Source organism: Plectropomus leopardus, chromosome 24, assembly GCF_008729295.1.
Source record: "Plectropomus leopardus isolate mb chromosome 24, YSFRI_Pleo_2.0, whole genome shotgun sequence".
Taxonomy (NCBI): Eukaryota; Metazoa; Chordata; class Actinopteri; order Perciformes; family Serranidae; genus Plectropomus; species Plectropomus leopardus.
Genome location: NC_056486.1, coordinates 15,104,629 through 15,122,859, shown reverse-complemented (window position 1 = coordinate 15,122,859; position 18,231 = coordinate 15,104,629). Strand labels below are relative to the sequence as shown.

The following is an 18,231-nucleotide window of genomic DNA, read 5'->3' as shown; positions in this document are numbered from 1 at the left end:
CTGTTGCGGTTTACTGCGGGCTATGCTGGAATGCTATCACATTGGCCTGGTGTGTGTGCTCACAGAGTTCAGCGGTTTGAGGTGATCTGGACTCGATGACGATCTGATTTTTGCAACAGTCCCTCTCCAGCTGGTCCAAAACTCCCAACAAGTCCACATGTTAATTTTAAATGATTTAGTGACCTGTTAACATGGTGGACATGAGCAGGACAGAGCTGGATGGAGCTGTGTTCATTTTGTCATGGTTTGTCTTGTGTTTTATGGGTGCATGCATGCTTTTTGTGTGTGTGTGTGAGGAAACAGAGTGAGGTACTTCTTTGTGGAGGTGGGTGGTTTTTTTTTTTGGGTGTTTTCTTTTTTACTAAGCCCTGAGAGCTTCCTGCTCCAGTCACATCATCATGCTATTAAAAGGACTGGTTCTTTTCACCTGGAGCAGTAAGACGACACTGTCCTGATCCGCACTGTAACGTCTGCAGTACACTCTTTAATGCTAGCCCTTATTACTGTGACAAACTGGGCTCTAAACATCATCAATGATTTTACTTCTCACTTAAACACTAATTGAATCAAACTCCAGGACATCTACTTATGTCTCCTTTTTTTTTTCCTCTAAGCGTGATGCATGTTGTTTTCAGTGCCTTAAATAAGTGAATTGTGATCATTTTAGGATTACAAGCCTGATATTTGAATGTGGCTTCAGACTGTGTGCATGCTTGTCACCTTGTAAAAGTGCTCATGAGGAATAAGAGGAGATTTGACTTGTGTCCAGTAATCTGTTTCTACATACTGTGCCTGCTGAAAGCACATGTGATAGTTGTGGTGACTGATGAGTGTTAATTTTCTGCAGGTGTTTCAAGGGCGGCTAGACTCCCTCGCTGTAGCAACCATCAAAGCCCTGACAACAGTGATGCACAAATCACCAGCTGCAAAGGTAACAGTCTAGTCTATGTTAGGACTGGGACCACTCAGGCCACTCATTACAATGTGATTATGAGTTATTGAGGTAGAGAAGATATTTAATGTAATTTGGTTTAGTTATGTGCATATTGAGATACAAAGAAAAAAAAGAGAAAAGGCATATAAAACAGGTAAGGTAGAAACCCAGAATGGGCTTTTCTAACGAAAAAACAAACACAGCAGCCACACAAGACAGCTATGATGTATACAGTTCAACATGTTTCTGACCTCAGACCACTTTTAAATTTGTCTTTGTTTTGGGACAAATGCATAAAATGTGTTAAAAAGTTCATGTTCCATCTTTTGACTCGATTTCAGAACAGTCCTCCAGATGTGTGAAACATTGGTAGTTTCTTTGTTTGTCTCGTATGTTAACAATTAACCAGTGAATTGAAGTTTTTGGGTAGGTCTGTTTTCATATGCAGCACTTTAAAAATAAAAATACATACTTGGAGAAAAAAATCATACGGTCAATACATTGTATTTAATGCACATACTTAACATTAGATGAGTTTAAAGTCGCTTGAATCCCTCAATCGGATGAAAGACTGTGGGGTGGAAATTAACAGTTAAAATCAGTTATAATCATATTTTTTTAATGGAGTCTGGCTTTGAAGAGAGTGATGCAGTGGCTTCATTTATCTGTCAGAAAATAGATGTTTGAAGTTAAGGTAACGCAGTGAAAACGTTTTTTTTTTTTTAAGAGGGACTTATTTTTTGCTAAAATCTGTTTTGTTGCTGCTTCCCATGCACAACAGTAGTTTAATTAGCTTCTGTGGGAGTTCTCCAAACTGGGCATGTGCCTTATGACATTAACTTTATGTAATAGACTGACTGTAGAAAAGTATGTCATACAACCCCACTTCAAGTTCACCTGAGTTGTGCACTGAACTGATTGTTCTTTTCCCCCGCCACTCCTGCAGGAGGTGTTCAAGGAGAGGATTGGTTACAATCACTTGTATGAAGTGCTCACGTCACTCGGCCAGCCATCACGGCACCTCCTCAAAGAGCTGATGAACATGGTGAGAGACGGATCATCTGTGGTGTTTCCTTCATTTAGTCTGCCTTTCAAATATTTGTTGGTCTGGTTGATTTTGTTAGTTGCCTGATTAACTCAGGGTTCCTGGAGATCCTTAAAAGGCATCGAATTCATTAATATGAAAATCAGGCCACAAGCAGTATTATAATGTCTTGAATATATTTCTGAAAAGTCTTTAAAAATGCTCAGACGCTGAAATTAGGATTTTTATGATTTGCTTTTTTTCTGATGTTGAATTGTAAAATCTCAAAATAACTGGTAACATCTAATTTGTTTTTTTATTTATTTTATAATTTTACTTAAGACACACTTTTGTGAGTAAGACACACAGAATTGGTTATAAAAATTACAAATAAATGCCAGGTATTTCCCAGTTCTAACCAGATGTAACTTTGTCACTGGACAAAAAAATATTGGTTCACGTTTTTTTTTTTTTTTCAGTTTTGGTTATTGTAAAATTGGTCTTAAATTCAATCTGGAGTTGCATTAAAAAAATCTTTAAAAATATGACATTTATTTTTTAGGAACCCTGTTACTAAATAGTGCTCTCTAATACTCTGTGTGTGTATCTGTGTGTGTTCTGTGTCTTCATCTTGCTGGTGTTTATGTGTATTTGTGTGTGTAGGCAGTGGAGGGGGAGCACTCCTCGGTGGGGCTCTTGGGCATCAGTAATGTGGAGCCCTTGTTGCTGCTGGTCCAGTGGCTCCCAGAGCTGGACTCATCGGAGCAGCAGCTTTTTACCGCCGACTGGCTCCGCCGCCTCAGCTGCCTCAACCGCCAAACCCGCGCCACCTGCGTTAATGCCGCCATGGTCATGCGAGCTCTGGCAGGCCTGGAACGCCACCAACGGCTACACCGAGCTTGCGCAGAGAGCCTGTTGGGGCTGCTGGGCTTACTGGGCTCCCAGTCCTTGAGCGCAAGGGAACTCCTGGTACTCCTGCGCCTTCTCAGGCCTCCGGAGTCCACACAAGCTCACCCATATGTGGGTCCTGCCCTGAGAGCCCTCCTGGCTATGGTACGGAAGCAGGGCCTGGAGAGCGCCATGCAGTACTTTGACTTATCACCCAGCATGGCCGGCATCGTAGTCCCAACAGTGCAGCGCTGGCCAGGATCGGCCTTTAGTTTTTTTGCCTGGTTGTCACTCGATCAGGAGCAGCTTGGCCCACTCAGCAAGGACAAGAGGAAGCAGCTGTACAGGTGAGAGGAAAAAAGAAGAATAAAGGCAGGGGAAGTATTGAGGAGAGAGATGGAAGCACAAGAGCATTCAGTCTTGACAAACTATAGCATCATTAGAAGGTGATTCTTCTGAGATTTGGCCTCATGCAGCAAATGATCCTAACTATCCAAATCTGCTCTTGTCCACATGTGTTCAGTGATGAATCCCACTTGATCACAAGTCACCTGTTAGCATAAGTAACACAAACTAAACACTGTATGAGGGCAGGAAGAAGAGGAACTTCTGCAGTAGTGAAACTGATGTACTGTTAAATAAACTTAAACAAAGTAAATGTGATTTAAGGGAAATGTATTGAGGTATTTAAAGTACTCATGCAAAGAGGTTTCAATTTAATAATTTAAATAATTAAAAGGAAAAGCAACAAGTCCTCAAACATACAGAATAGATGAGAAGCTGGAACCATAAAATGATTTTTGAATGAAAAACCACTTGCTTATTATTTTCACTACATCTAGTTTGTGTTCAAAAAATCGTGATTTGTAAAGTAGCCAAATAACTGTAGTGGAGGAAAAAGTGGAGTATAGGTGGAAAGTGGCATGAGATAAAAATACTCAGGAAACATTAAAGTTCCTCAGATTTGAACTTAAGTACAGTACTTAAGTAAATGTAGTTAGTCACATTCTAGCACTGGTCAGCTATATTTAGCCCTGAAATTTAATATCCCAGTCATTAAAATTACTCGCTCATAATATGAATCTGTTTAAATGCATTTTTTAAATATTCCTCAAATATAAAACTTATTTTTTCTTGCACTGGCAACAATTTGTAGACTGTGAAAACAAGATGTTTTTTCCTTTTCTTGGCCAGAGTGCTCCGGATCTCTCGTAAATTTTTTCTCTTACCTAAGAGAGGAGCAAAAGAAAACGTTGGTGAATCCCAGAAAACAGTGGGTGCTACCGAAATAAGAACAAAATGTGGATACGAGCAAAAATAAGACAAAATTTGTTTGTATATTGTTTCTTGCATCAGGCCCAGTATAAAAGGTTCTTTATGTCACGCTTCGCTCAAACTGTTTGCCAATATTTTATGTTCTATTTGTTTCATCCCATGCAGCTTTTTTACCCCCGGAGGGACGGGGTTTGAGGCCTTCATCAGCTCCGTGGGTGTGCTTGTGGTGGCTGTTTGCACGAAGAAGGAGTATGTCACCGTCATGCTGCCCGACTACTGCTTCTGTGACTCTCTCTGGGTGCGTCAGGTTTAATGACATCAGAAAATATGGAAATGCAGACACAATTTCCATTTTTCAAGCACTCAACATATGCAATCACTATTACAGAAGAAGAAGATGACCCTCCTTTGAGACATTAACCTAAAAATCTGAATATCCTTAAGTCTGGCAACACAGATGGCACCCTCTGTGTAGAAGATTAGCACCTTTTCACGAAATGTTTTGTCGACTGATTAAAGAGAGCAACAGTGAGGATTAAAGGGACTAAATTCTGTCTGAATTTCTGTCTACAGCACAGCATCGGTGTGGTGCACGTACCAGGAAAGAGGCCATTTGGGCAGAGTCTTGTGTACATTTATGTAGATGGACAGCAGAAACTGTCGGCCCCCCTCAAGTATCCCACCATGACAGAGGTGAGACCTGCACTCTCTTTTGTGTCTTTTTATTCAGCTATGTGCCTGTTATTGACTGTCACAGACAGAAATGTAATGTTTGCGTGTTTTCGTTTGTTTACTCCCTTGTCTCATTCATTTGTCCTCCACCCACAGCCGTTTATCTCCTGCTGCATCGGCTCAGCAGGCCACCGGACCACCACTCCCCCGCCCTCACAGATCCCAGATCCTCCCTTCTCCTCCGCCACCACGCCCACCACTCGCTCCTCACTGGGCGCAATCCTGTCGCCGCAGACCTGGGGGGGCCTGCTGGGAGGGAAGCCTGAGTCTGTGACCAAACTCATCTCTGCAGGGACCCAGGACAGCGAGTGGGGAAGTCCTACCTCCTTGCAGGGGCAGCTGGGAAGCGTCATGGTCTTTCATGAACCCCTGCAGCCCAACCACATCAAAGCCATCTGCAGTGCTGGTAAGTAGCAGGAGGAGTGAAGAGGAGGACAGAGAAATGTAGGGGGATAAAAAGGATTACAGGCGTGTTTGTTAGAAGCAGGGCTCCCGCTGATCCTTAAAAAGTCTTAAAAGGCATTGAATTCATTAATCTAAAAATAAGGCTTTGATTGGTATTAAAATGTCTTAAATTAATTGGTCAAAAGTCTTAAAAAACACTAAAAAAGAAATAAAATTCTGACGTTGCATTGTAAAATCTCTAAATAACCAGAACACCCCCCTGAAATTACCATCATGTAGGTAAGGATAGAGCGGCCAACAGCACATGTACCACATCCAATGAAGTGACCAATTCATTTTTATTCTCAAGGCAACCCAAATGCGTACTTTAATAATATATATTTTCCATGTGTTCCACTTCAGAAGCTTAGAAGTCGCCTATTAAACTTTTAACTTGACCAAAAAAGTTTTTATGTACCATGAACATCTTGACAACATTGTTACTAACCCTAAGTAATTGATGTGGGTTCATGATTTTTTTCTTAAATGTTCGTTATTGTTAAATTGGTCTTAAATTTTATTCAGAGTAGCATTAAAAAGTCTTAAATACAACTTGTCTTAAGCTGTAGGAACCCTGGTTAGAAGAGTGAAGTAGCAACAGTGTGAGCATTACACTGTTTAGATCTGGCATCAACACGCGTCTCGTGTGATCTGATCACACCTGGATAGCACTAAAGAAAATTGCAATTGATGCATCTTTAGTGATCATAGAAAATTATAAATAGACCAGTTATTAAGATTAAAAAAAAAGTCAAATTCACATGAAAATATTGCAGCAGATCAGACAAAATTAGAAGTAAGCCTACAGTTGTTTTTTGTTTTTTCTTTCTCCTACTCTTCTTCTGTCTTTTCTGCAGGTCCAAACTGCATCTCTCCATTCAAAGCCCAGGAATCAGACCTCGGCGACCTTTCTTCCAAATTGCTGCTGCACTATTCGCCTAAGGTGATTGGACCCCTGTGGTTTTATTCATCCTTTCATAAAGCTTGAAAATAAGCCACATGCAGTCATATCAGTATGCTTTAATACTGTTTTTTTTATTTTGCAGTCATCTCAAACATAATCATATTTCCATTTCCTGTTATGAGTAGAAATTAAAGCAAGATCAAATAATATTTGTACCACAGTCTTATCATTTATTAAAAGGAAATCCGCTAGCTGCTAACTCAACACGGTGCTTTTGTCAACAGGCGTGTAGGAACCCCATCTGTCTAGATCTGTCTCCAAACATGCTGCATGGGCGCCTGACTGGGAACAAAGTTGTCAACTGGGATATCAAGGTGGGAGGAGCATGCAGCTCATTTAAATTTTGTGTATGCTCAAAAGGGATATTAAAACCTGAATTGCACGGATGTATTCTCTGTTTGATTATTTTTTTTTTTTGTATCTGTGGCAGGATATGATCAACTGTGTGGGCGGCCTGCCGGTGCTCCTCCCTATACTGGAGCAGTTGGCCCTGATTACACCTGATCAGCAGGCCAGTGATCCTGCAGCTGGCTCAGACTTCATTACCCCTGATGTGACCACGCCAGCCGAGGGGGATTGGGTCATTCTTCCATCCAACAGGGCTTCAGGTCTGCGCTGTCACCTACATATTTATTCTCTCAATATACCTGTGACACACGGGCACATGTAGAATCAAATGCATTTTAATTTTTTGTTATAGAGGCACGTCTGGAGAAGAATCTGGTGGCCACCTTCCTGTTGGTGCTGAAGCATTTCCTGCAGAGACACCTTATCAACCAGGAGAATCTGCTCCACTCGCACGGTGTCGCCACGCTGGGAGCGCTGCTGCAGAAGGTCTCTGTTCAGTCCCAATTATGCACACAATCAGCACGTTTACTTGCACAATTAAGTCAAGCTACAAACCATGGCATCGCACTCATACAGTTCAATGGTGCAACGCAAACTCTGCCTGCACTGATTATTTTTAAAGACACCAAAATAAATAAATATCAGTTTAAGTAAATGCTATATTTAGAATATTTCCATCGCTTTACCTTGCTAAAAGTCAGCCCTCACCGACGGGGATTTGAAGCTATTTTATCAAAAACACCTGACTCCATTGAGAAATAAGTGTCACTTCATTTTCAGTCCCACTGAGTCGTTAACATGATGGAATAGCTCGACTTCCAGTCACATTATCTGAGTGTGTTAATGTGATATCGAGAAATTCAATTTCGTCCAGTTTCAACCAGACTAACACGATAATTCAATTTTTTTCTAACATCATGTTAATGTGCTGAAATTTACCAGGCTATCAGGATGATGATAAAATAGTGCATAAAATATTATCTGCTATAGTGTTACAGTATGTTCATAATGATCTCCCAGAGTTCTAATCAAAAGTTTGCATTAAGATTAATTCGGTCTGGCTCAGTTTTTCATATTTCATCTGCTCTGCTTTGGAGATTTCTGGTTTCTTTGTTGGTGTTTTGTTCAGGTTTGTTCCCCAGTTGAGTAGTATTGTTGTTGTCATATTAGTGACGTACCTAGATTAACTTGCCTGGTGTACGTTTAAATTTACAATTTTAGGCAAGTGCGCAGACATAACCCCCTTCAGTAGAGAAATGTGAAAACATCTCTATTAGTGAGTTTGCACAGATACAATTCAGTATTGTCAAGATCAGAGTTTTTGGTGAGCATAAACCAAATAAAAATATTTTTGAGTTGAGGGGAATCCCTGATAACATGCCATTACCATACTTCCCTCACTTTCCTCTGGTAACATATGTCTGAGGAAAACAGTTTTCAAGTTTTCTTGAGAGCAGCCCAGATGAAATTAAAAATATTAAATGTTTACAATTTATACCTGAGGACCACAAGAGACAGTTTACACCAGAAACATAAATCCTACGCTTCTTTGCAATTTGTGACTTTAAAACAATGCAAGTTCCCAAAGTGAGCTGCAGATACAGGTCCCCAGTTAATAGTAATCCTGTAAGAGTCTTAGCTCTGTTTTTATTTTGTGGGTAAAACTAAAAAGCATTTCTGGTCATTTTCTACAAATGGAGTGCATTCCACAAAATGCATTAATTACATAATGACTTTACATAATATTAGCCTATGCAAAAATGACATAAGCTGCTTTTGTTTTTCTATTCAAACTGGATTAGTTAGGGTTTGAGAGGACAAATGAAAAGTCTCTGCTGATGGACTTCAGGCTTATTATAGTTTTCATTACACTGATAATGTATGAGACTCACACAGTGTGAGATTATTAATGATGCATGACTCCTCCAGAGAACTGAGCTCACCTCACATAACTTTTGTCCCTGTCTCCTTTTCTATCTTTTGTCTAGCTCTTGTTCCTCAGTATTTATTTGTTTAACGTGTGGGGGGGCGGAGGAAATACCTCTGAATCAGCATTTGCCGCATGGGAAAATAAAAGACTCCACAGAGACACAGATAAAAGCAAATGCATGATAATAGCTCCTCTAGGCCAAGTAACCACACCCTGTGAATGATAAAAGTAAAATTAACCACTAATGTGCATCACCCCATTCCAACGTGTTCCTTATCTGTGTCGTGAAGGCGGGATTTGGATGTCAAGCTTGTGTTCGAACAAGCCTTATCATGGTTTATGGGGCTTTACATAATAAGTACCTGTTTATGTTTGTTGCTTTGTTTCCTAAAAGCCCCCCCCTTTAATTTCTTGTGCGTGTTTCCCCATTTCTATTTTTTATCAATGTGCACGTGTGGCCGCTATATGTGCTTATAATTAAAGCTGTAGTAATGAAATGCAATCTGTTGTTTTTGTTTGTGTTTAGCTGCCAGCAGGTCATGTGGATGTCAGCGTGCTGGTTGCTGTGCAGCTGCTGATAGAGCAGGTGACATATGAGAAGAATCAGGCTCTTCTGCAGCAGCTTCACACTCATCTGCTGTTCAATTTCAACATCTGGAACAAAGGAGACTTCCCTCTACGTATAGGTTAGATCTGTGTGTGTGTTTGTGTGGTTCACATGTCTACGTTTGTCTGTAAGAAAGGAAATGTCGACTATTTCTTTTGCACATCAGTACATAGATTATGCAGATGTCTGTGAGCTGAAGTCAGAGTGAAAAGGAGTCATTTATTTAGACCAGTGCACGATGTGTGCGAGGCGTGCCTGTTTCAGAATATGTAGCTTGTTTGTAGCAGCATCCATACTGGAAGCGAACTGTCATGGTTGCATATGAGTCTGGACAAATGTGGATGTAAACTGTACATGCAACTTGAATGGTACCGGGAGGCACTCAACCCCAAGGCGATTATTCTAGTCTGTGTATCTGAATATATTTTTCTTCACTGGATGTGATGCTGCTTCTTCTTCTGTGTGAAAAATAGACAGTTTGTGTCACCAGCTCTAAGTTTTGCTCATTTGCTTTCTTTTAATGAAGGTCACATCCAGTACATGTCCACCGTCATCAAAGACAACAGGAAGCACTTCAGAAAAAAATACGGCGTTCAGTTCCTTTTGGACACTGTACGCCTTTACTACGGGTGAGATTCCATTTCCCAAAGTTCATATCTGCCCAATACATTTAGTCTCTTTGTCACAAAGCTTCATCATCATTATCCTCTGTCCTTTAGGAAGAACAGTAATAAAGAGAGTGACCTGAGCGAGGACGACATTCGGACCATCCGTGCGTCTCTCTGCGGCCTCATCAAGTACTACATCAGCAAGGGCATGTCACAGGATGAGATGCACAGCCTTCTGGGATACATCGCTGCCATTGGAGACGAGGAGCAGGTGAGGAGGAGCAGGTTTTTGAGAGATTCAGATTCAGACGACTTAATTAATCACACCAGAGGAAATTTGTTTGAAGAGCTTGCTTTGTACACTGACATGTAGAAACATAAATAGGTTAGTAATTAAATAAATTATTTAAAAAATGCCAAGGATTCGAGAGGAATGAATGAATCAATGAATAGAATAAAGTGAAGTTTGATTAAAATACATAAAAATAATTGAAAGAGAATTTGAAACTTTAATTGTGTTTTCACTGGAGGTAAAGCATATATATTTAAACGCACAATATGTCATTTTCTCCTGCAAGAGATCTTAAAACAATAACAACAGACGGAGCAATGCTGTCATTGCAGTTAGCTTCTTCTGGTTCGGTGTTAATAGTTAAGGAGGTTTTCCCGGGAGCCGAATTATTCACAGAGGTCTCAAAATAGATGTACCAGGTGATTAAAACCAGAAAAGGCACTGAATTAAGCAGTTTAGTGTTAAAAATCAGTGTTTCTCTGACAGTTTGAGATCCGGATAAGATAGTGCTAAAGCACTATCCTGTTGCACGAAATCATACAGTAGCCTAATAAGATTGTCCCCTGCAAGGACCAGAATACTCCTAAAATCCTATTAGGGGAGTACAGCATTCACTGTAAACAAAAGATTCAATCACTTTTAGCTGCGCAGGGAGCCAGTCCAAAAAACAAAGTACTTTGAGGCGTGTCAGCAACAAGACATATGTAGTAGGTACACATGTTGTTCGTATGTGCTTGCCAGGTGACCTATATATTGTGAAACTGCCTACCACTTTTGCCTTTTGGGGATTTCATTGCGAAATAAGTTGACCTTTCACGCCTCACAAGATGAAGTTTTTACATGTCTCTGTATCTGCCTACTTTTTTGTGAAATTAATTTCCACCCCCTGTCAAACCTCTTCCTCTCCTCTCTACCTTTTTTTTTTAGTGCCGTTCCTGTTTTTCATTTTGTCTGTCACTTTGCATATCCTTTTACACCACAGGACTATATGTGGAAGCTTACATCGCCCTCTATGAACATATGGTCAATATAAATCGCATCATCCTCCTTCACAGCTGGGCATCTGCTGCATCTCTTTGATACTTTTTATCCGTTCATTAAGTCAGACTGAGGCTTCCAACTTAATTAATTATGTTAAAACTCAGAAATATTCACTTCATCAGAACATAATCTTTAATTAAACATACATATATTACATTACATTGCATAAATACATTACATAAATTTACCAGATATAAATCTTACAATATAAGCACTAATTGTTGTCAGACGTGCTTTGCCTTGCACCTCCTATTTGTTTTGTGTTTAAATGTGATATGATAAGCTGTTTTTCTGTCTTTTAGGGCCTTTGATTTCATCCTCAAAACAATGTAGAAATCTGTTAAATATATGTTATAGTAGCTAAACCTAGTTTTGTTTGTGTGTGTTGCAGTTGTGTGGGCTGCTGGAGTTGTTAATCAGCCTCCTTCAGACCAGTCCGGCTAGAGACCAGCTCTTCCTGCTCCTCTTTGAGCCAGGGGCGGCCGACTCCTGCTACGCTCTCCTCCTCAACAATAAGCACTCAGATCGACTCAGAGAACTTGTCTTCAAGGTAGGTTACTACGCCTAGAGCACAGTGACTGACTTACTTTGACTGAGTAAAAGGTCGGAAAATGTCGCGATTATTCGTGGAATTTCTGGAACATCATTGAGATGCAGAAAAGACAGGGAATTTGAATTAACTCAGCTTAACTAACATTGGTATTCATTACAACCAATCATGGGATTTAGAATTGTTTCACTTAAAGGAGCTCTATATGGCATTTAGAGCATTAAAATAGCAGCAAACAACAAGTGGCTGTGTAAAGATGTAGTGGAGTAATGGTGTCCCGAGCAGAGAATTAAGTCATGCTGCTCTTTGTGTGTTGCAATCTGAGCTTATCTGTTCTTTGTTGTGGTAGAGGGTCTGGCCACGCTTGCACTTGTGAGTCCCTGCGTGTGTGTCACAGTAGGGAGGTTTTCATTAACTCTCAAATTGCACAAATTGAAATTGCGAACATAAAATATGTCTAAGGGAACACATCAGTTTCAAAAACTGAAATGGAAACACTTTTTGTGCTTTTTTCAGTCACATGATGCTATGGCTATGTGCTTGTCGGTATGAAGTGGCCCCCTCGGTGCTACAAGAGGTGTTATTGCATCACATAACTCTTTAAAAGTTGATCGGATCATCCGGAAGTTTTGAATCCACAAATCCTCTGTGAAATCGTGGACTATCACCTCCCAGAAATCCCTCATGTGTGGCCGCTCCCACATATAAGGGCTTGCCTTTTCATTATCGCTCACATAACATGCCTACTTCGCCTTCGATTGGGAATTTTGACAGCTTGTGCGGTAGCGCAACAGAAATAAACCTGTTGATGTTTTGAACAGCTATCACCATGCTTCTGAATGTTATCGAGAGGAGAAGTTACATAACATCGTTCTACGAAAACGCCGTCATCTCGCAATTGTGTTTTATTGACATTAGAAAATATCATTTAATATATAATCACTGCTCTGCACAGTGGCAGTTACCGTGTGCAGGCAATCCCAACGCAAACTCTGAATTACAGATTAGCTCTGAATGTCACATAGAGCTCCTTTAACAGTCCTTACTGTCCTAACTGACTGACAGTATTGAGTCAATTCAGGGCCCATGCACTTAAATGTATAACTGACTTTGGGTCAGTCCGAACTACACAAAACATAAAAACTAAAGACAATTCTTAACAATCTTACTCAATAGAAAAATACCACGATGGCGGCACTATACATCATTACAAAATAATATTAAATGATGTGATTATAACCGTTGATTCCTCTTCTGCACAGCTGTTTGAGCGCATGTTGCGCTGCGACCGCGTTTACGAGAAGAATAAGCAGCGCTTGAGGCTAAGGGAGGCAGGCTACGCCGGCCTGTCGCTGCTCTTCTCTGAACTTAACATCACTCCAACACTCATCCGCTGTCTCCTCAACCAGGTCCTCCACACAGGTCGGCTTGCCTTTTTTTTTTTCATTACTTATATATTACTTATATTAACACTGTTTTCCTCTGCTATTCAGCTAGTATTCCTGTAACCTCATTGTGTGCAAATAATGACAAAGAGGGATTATAAGATTTAAAAGATTTGTGTCTATGCTGCAGAAGCTGCTGTCGTTAAGTACAGTATCACTGGTCAGTCTGGCTTATAAGTAGTTAACCCTCCTGCTACTAGAGCACTGCCTGGTTATACCGCTTGATTGGTTTTCGGTTTCAGTTTGAGAGAAAGAGAGAAAGGGGTGGGTAACTCTCTTGATCAGCTATATATTCTTTTCTAAAACTGCAGGCGATATTTCGGCACTGGTTAGATCGAGGGAAGTTTGCCACATTTCATCTGCACACACTACCCACATTGTTTTGATGCAAAGCTGGTTGAAAATTTGTGAAATATCCCTTTAAGGTCAGCACTCTTATGTCTCATTCTTTGACAGTACTTGTCATTTTTGGTCTTTTTTTCCCCCTTAAACAGAGGAGCAGTGTAGATCAACCTCCCCATATCAGCTCATCAAGTTTCTCATTACAGCTCGCTGGAGTTTATGGCTGAACAGATTTGTAGAAGAGCTTAAAAAAATGTCAGATCAACGCTCAATACAGATCAGTGGAGCTCAGGATTTATGTTGGATGCAATAAACAGGATTGCTCCCCTGTCTGTCATTAGTAAAGGATACAAACCATATCGTTAACGCATGGAGACGCCAATCAATACCATGTACATCTGCACAAACGTAAAACTGGGCGTGTGTGTGTGTGTCTAACATTTGCAGATAATGTGGTGAACTACAAGGACCTGATGGCTCTGGTCCAGCTCACTCACCGGGCCGGGCCCAGCGTGCGCCTCCTCGTCTGTAAGAGGGTGAGAAAACACCTGCACTTAAATCTGCATACTCTCACACTGTGAATTATAGAATATTGATTAACAGTAGGCACAGGAAATTAGTGGAGGCCCCAGTGATTGATTGGTTTGGTTAAATGCTTTCTAACTTCAATTTCCTTTCTTCAATGTATTCCCCGTTTCCTTTCATCCATTATTTCCTGAAATGCCTCTCATAATCAGAGTTTTGTTACTGGTATCAGAATATAAAGGTACTGCATGTGAAGTCGGGAACTAGTAAATATCAGGGTTCTCGCAGTCATTGGAAAACCTGAAAATTCAGGGCGATTTTTAGAGGAAACTCAAAGACATTTGGAGTTTTTTTTAAGAGAATGCATTTGGAAGGCATGTTGTATTTGAAAAAGGTTTTTTTTAGATGAATCAATTGTTTTTTTTTTATTTGTTGATTTTTACAGAAAACTTAAAATTTTGTAGCAATTTTTTGGGGGGTTTTTTTGACATAAAGAAAAAAGAAATGGAAAAAGTTTTGATATTTTGTACATGAAAATGTATGGTAACACTGAACAGTTTAAAGTGCATCACTTAGAAATCATTAACATTTGGAAAAACATGAATTGTTTAATCATTAGCAGCTAATGTTCAGCAGTTATTAAGCTTTGTTCTTTGCTGTCTTCAGGTTTACCAGCTGCTACAATCCCAACAAGACGCTGCCGTCCAGATCTCCAGGCAGCAGTGTTGGCAGGACACTCTGATGCGACTATACCTGCGCGGTGAAGCGTCGTTGCCACTGCGCGGCGCTGACACCATCAGCGCCTGCAGCCTGGACCTGAGCCGGTCCGCCGGTGGCAGCACCAACCGCCTGGAGCTGCCTCTGGAGAGGAGAACGCGTGCAGGCAGCACCGGCCGCCTGGATCGGCTGGAGGATGACCGGCTCAGCATAGGTGACACTCGTTCCGTGGACAGCATGGACAACGGTGATGTCATCTCGCTGCTGGACACGCCATCTTCCTGTGCCTCCACCGAGCCGCAGCTACACGTCAAGCCGTGGGTGGTGGGCAAGTCAGGGGGCTTGACGCTAGACTTGTCCCACCTGCAGGCCTACGAGGGTGGGGAGAGCGGCAGCCAGACGCCTGGCAGCATGCCCAGCACACCGTCCCCCCTGGAGAGCTCTAAACCTTTCCCAGGAGGCTCCGGGGATCGAGATGCAACTTCCTCCCTCACTGAAGACAGCTTTCTCTTCAGTGACAACATCTCACTGGGCGAGTCCTTCAACAATGCTGAGGTGAGCTGGATGCTGTTCACACTGGATGCAGAACCTATCCTAGAAACATGTATAGGGCTGCTGTGATTGGCCCCTGGCCTCCTGTCATTTTGCAAAAGTGGCCCCCAAGCAAAGCATGTTGAGTACTCCTGCCCTAGAATTTCGCAGGCAAGATGAGAAACCTGTGGCATCTTTATTTCATATGATCGACAGTATTCTGAGTTTGCATTAATGCTACTAAACAGATGGAGCTTCTTACTCAGCAGGTGAAATGTCACTGGCACCTCAGGGAGCCCAACACTGACTTTCATCCAGTGAGCTCCCTTCAGTCATTTCAGCGTGCCACTGGAGGGCAGAGGTGGAAGAGAGACGACCTGTCTCCTCCCACAGCAGGAGGCTGGCAGTTACGTATAGAAATAAATGCACCATTTTAAAACTTGTGGTGGTTGGGGAATGTGACAAAATGTTTGATCTGTGCAGCAGAATAAATTTAACCCATATAAATGTAGTACCAGCTACATTTAAGACAGAGCAGTTTATATCAAGAGACAGATTAAAGGGGATCATGCTGAAACCCATAAACTGTCAGATGGCTTTGAGAGGTATTAGGATGCAAGTAGTGATGTAGGGAATGGTAGCTGCACACACACACACACACACACAGCAGAAAACTTTAAGATTCTCCTAGGTGTTGGTGACATCAGCTGTCATCTTCTCATAAATGTCCTTTTTTTTTGCTGTATCCTGTTACCTACTGTTGCAGAGGGATCAATGTTATCTCAGTTTCATCTCATTTATTTTAATGATATTCTTTTGCCCTCATGGTGTGATGTTGCCCCCCAGCGGGCGGAGGAAGAGCTTTGCACCATGCTGCTGGAGATCGTGCTGTGCGTGATGTGGCGCGGTGTGGAAGGGTCAGACGACTCGGCGTGGCTGGAGCGCGGCCAGGTCTTCTCAGCTCTCACCAAACTGGGAACCGCCAACGAGCTGCTGCTTCCTGTCGACCAAATCAAACTCAGGTCAGCCCTCTGTTCGACTCCTAACATAACAGGAGCTGAAAACATGTTGAATGCTCTAAGAGACAGGCTTGAGAAACTCATTTCAGGGTTCCTACGGTCATGAAAAACCTGGCAGAGTCATAGAATTATTAAAAGTTTTGGAAAAGTCATTGAATCTTTAACCTTTTAAAACCTTAGTGAACTGGACTGATTTCTTTCAGAAAATTGAAACTTAAACTTAAAAGAAGAAATTACCTAAAACATTTGCACCAAATTAGTAAAAAAAAAATATAAGAAAATTTACCTGATTATGGGCAAAAAAAAGAAAAGAAAAAATGCAATAACAAACATGGAAATGACCTGAAAAAGTGCTTAAAAAGTAACAATTATGTAGCATAATTATAAATATATTATTGTGAGAATTATTTATTATTAATTATAATTTTCTGAAGTTAAAATCAGTCAGGGTTCTAGGGTTTAAATATCACATTTTCCAGGACTGGAAAAGTCATTGAATAGGTTGTGATAAAAAAAAGTCATTGAATTTTAAACCTTTTGAAACCTGAGTGAACATGATTGACCTCTTTCAAAAAGGGAAAATAAGGCAACAAGCGACTTCTAACGATGTCTCTCACTCTCCTTGAAGTCTGATGGAGCGTATGTTGGAGTGGGCGGTGAGTGATAACCGCGAGCCATCAGCCGCCACGTTGCCGCAGCACACGGAGAACGCGGTGCGGTTGCTTCACATGGTACAAGACTTCCTGCAGGCGGAGGGCCTCGTCAATCCGGCGCTGTGGACGGAGAAGGTGCTGGAGGAGACGGTGACGCTGATGGACAGCCTCATGGTGTGGTACACGTCTGGCACTCAGTGGTTCCAGCTCTCCCAAGTCGGACTGAGACTGCTGCTGGGCTTCATGGCTCAGGAGGACCCTGATGTGAGCTAATTCATGTGTATTTTTTTGTACAAATCAAGCCCATGCAGGCACGATACTAAATTGCCTCTGTCCCAGGTGTGCGCCATGGCCACCGCCAAACTCAACGGCATTCTGCAAACCAAGGAGGTGACCAGCCAGGACGAGGCCTGCTACCTGCTTGGTAAAGTGGAGTGCATCCTGCGGCGCTCCATCCAGGAGCAGACAGAGGAGACGTACACCTTCCTGGTTCCTCTGCTGCGAACGTTGCTCTCCAAAGTCCACCGCCTCCTCTACATGGAGCTGCACCTCCCCCAGCTCCCCGACACCAACGGCAGCCCGTCCTTTTTTGAGGACTTCCAGCTGTACTGCAACTCACCCGAGTGGCGCGTCTACCTCGACAAATATGTATGAGATTTACATTTGCTTCGGATAATATTAGATAGAAATGTTTTGGAAGACATGATGGAAATGTTCCCTGTTTTGTTCCCATTTGTCTCCAGATTATTCCGTACATGAAGCAGTATGAAATCGAAACATTCAGCCAGGGCCATGAGACCATGGCGCTGTACTGGAAGGAGTGCTACGAGGCATTCATGGTCAGCCTGCATAAGAGAGAGAGGGAGAGAGGGGAGAGCAAGATCCGCTTCCAGGTTAGTTTCATCCGTAATAAATGAAAAATAATCTTTTTTTTGTTTTAAGTCTGTCCCATGATAAACCCCTTCATTAGAATTTGATCTGTTTTTAGGTTGTTTTTTTGTGTAGTTTGGAGATTACCTCTGTTCTCCCTTAACTTTATTGTTTTGGGTTTTTTTTTTTGATTGCCTTGTACCTACGTAACGTGCACAAAACAACCCTCTCCTAAAGCTTGTCTCCTATAATCTCCTCCTCTTTGCTTCTTCAGGAGCAATTTGTGGAGCCTTTCTCACGGCGAGGCCGCCAGGAGAACCTCCGCTACAACAGCATGTTGAAGCAGCAGCACAGCCAAAACAGCGCCACACTCAGGCAGTGGAAGGCAGCACGCAGGGGTCTGGTGTGTGAGAGAGGACCCTGGGCTGATAGGTACACACATCTTCTCTCCTTCTCTGTCTTTTTCCACTGTGTACTATCTACTGTAGAAAA

The 18,231-nt window shown here is 41.8% G+C and overlaps 1 protein-coding gene across 5 annotated transcripts in view; it reads left to right on the top strand.

Moving 5' to 3' along the window:
• The window catches only part of nbeal1 (neurobeachin-like 1), a 55,780-nt gene that overhangs the window by 26,178 nt on the left and 11,371 nt on the right, over positions 1-18,231 (top strand). For all 5 annotated transcript variants that reach the window (XM_042512934.1, XM_042512933.1, XM_042512932.1 and 2 more), the window contains 22 exons: positions 848-931; positions 1,881-1,979; positions 2,622-3,193; positions 4,287-4,419; positions 4,695-4,814; positions 4,950-5,259; positions 6,155-6,240; positions 6,486-6,575; positions 6,692-6,869; positions 6,962-7,095; positions 9,066-9,225; positions 9,673-9,775; positions 9,866-10,025; positions 11,479-11,637; positions 12,900-13,059; positions 13,872-13,960; positions 14,616-15,221; positions 16,044-16,219; positions 16,845-17,133; positions 17,209-17,517; positions 17,613-17,762; positions 18,014-18,171. In XM_042512934.1, the coding sequence (XP_042368868.1) occupies positions 848-931; positions 1,881-1,979; positions 2,622-3,193; positions 4,287-4,419; positions 4,695-4,814; positions 4,950-5,259; positions 6,155-6,240; positions 6,486-6,575; positions 6,692-6,869; positions 6,962-7,095; positions 9,066-9,225; positions 9,673-9,775; positions 9,866-10,025; positions 11,479-11,637; positions 12,900-13,059; positions 13,872-13,960; positions 14,616-15,221; positions 16,044-16,219; positions 16,845-17,133; positions 17,209-17,517; positions 17,613-17,762; positions 18,014-18,171 (4,325 nt within the window). The remainder of the gene's footprint in view (positions 1-847; positions 932-1,880; positions 1,980-2,621; positions 3,194-4,286; positions 4,420-4,694; positions 4,815-4,949; positions 5,260-6,154; positions 6,241-6,485; positions 6,576-6,691; positions 6,870-6,961; positions 7,096-9,065; positions 9,226-9,672; positions 9,776-9,865; positions 10,026-11,478; positions 11,638-12,899; positions 13,060-13,871; positions 13,961-14,615; positions 15,222-16,043; positions 16,220-16,844; positions 17,134-17,208; positions 17,518-17,612; positions 17,763-18,013; positions 18,172-18,231) is intronic.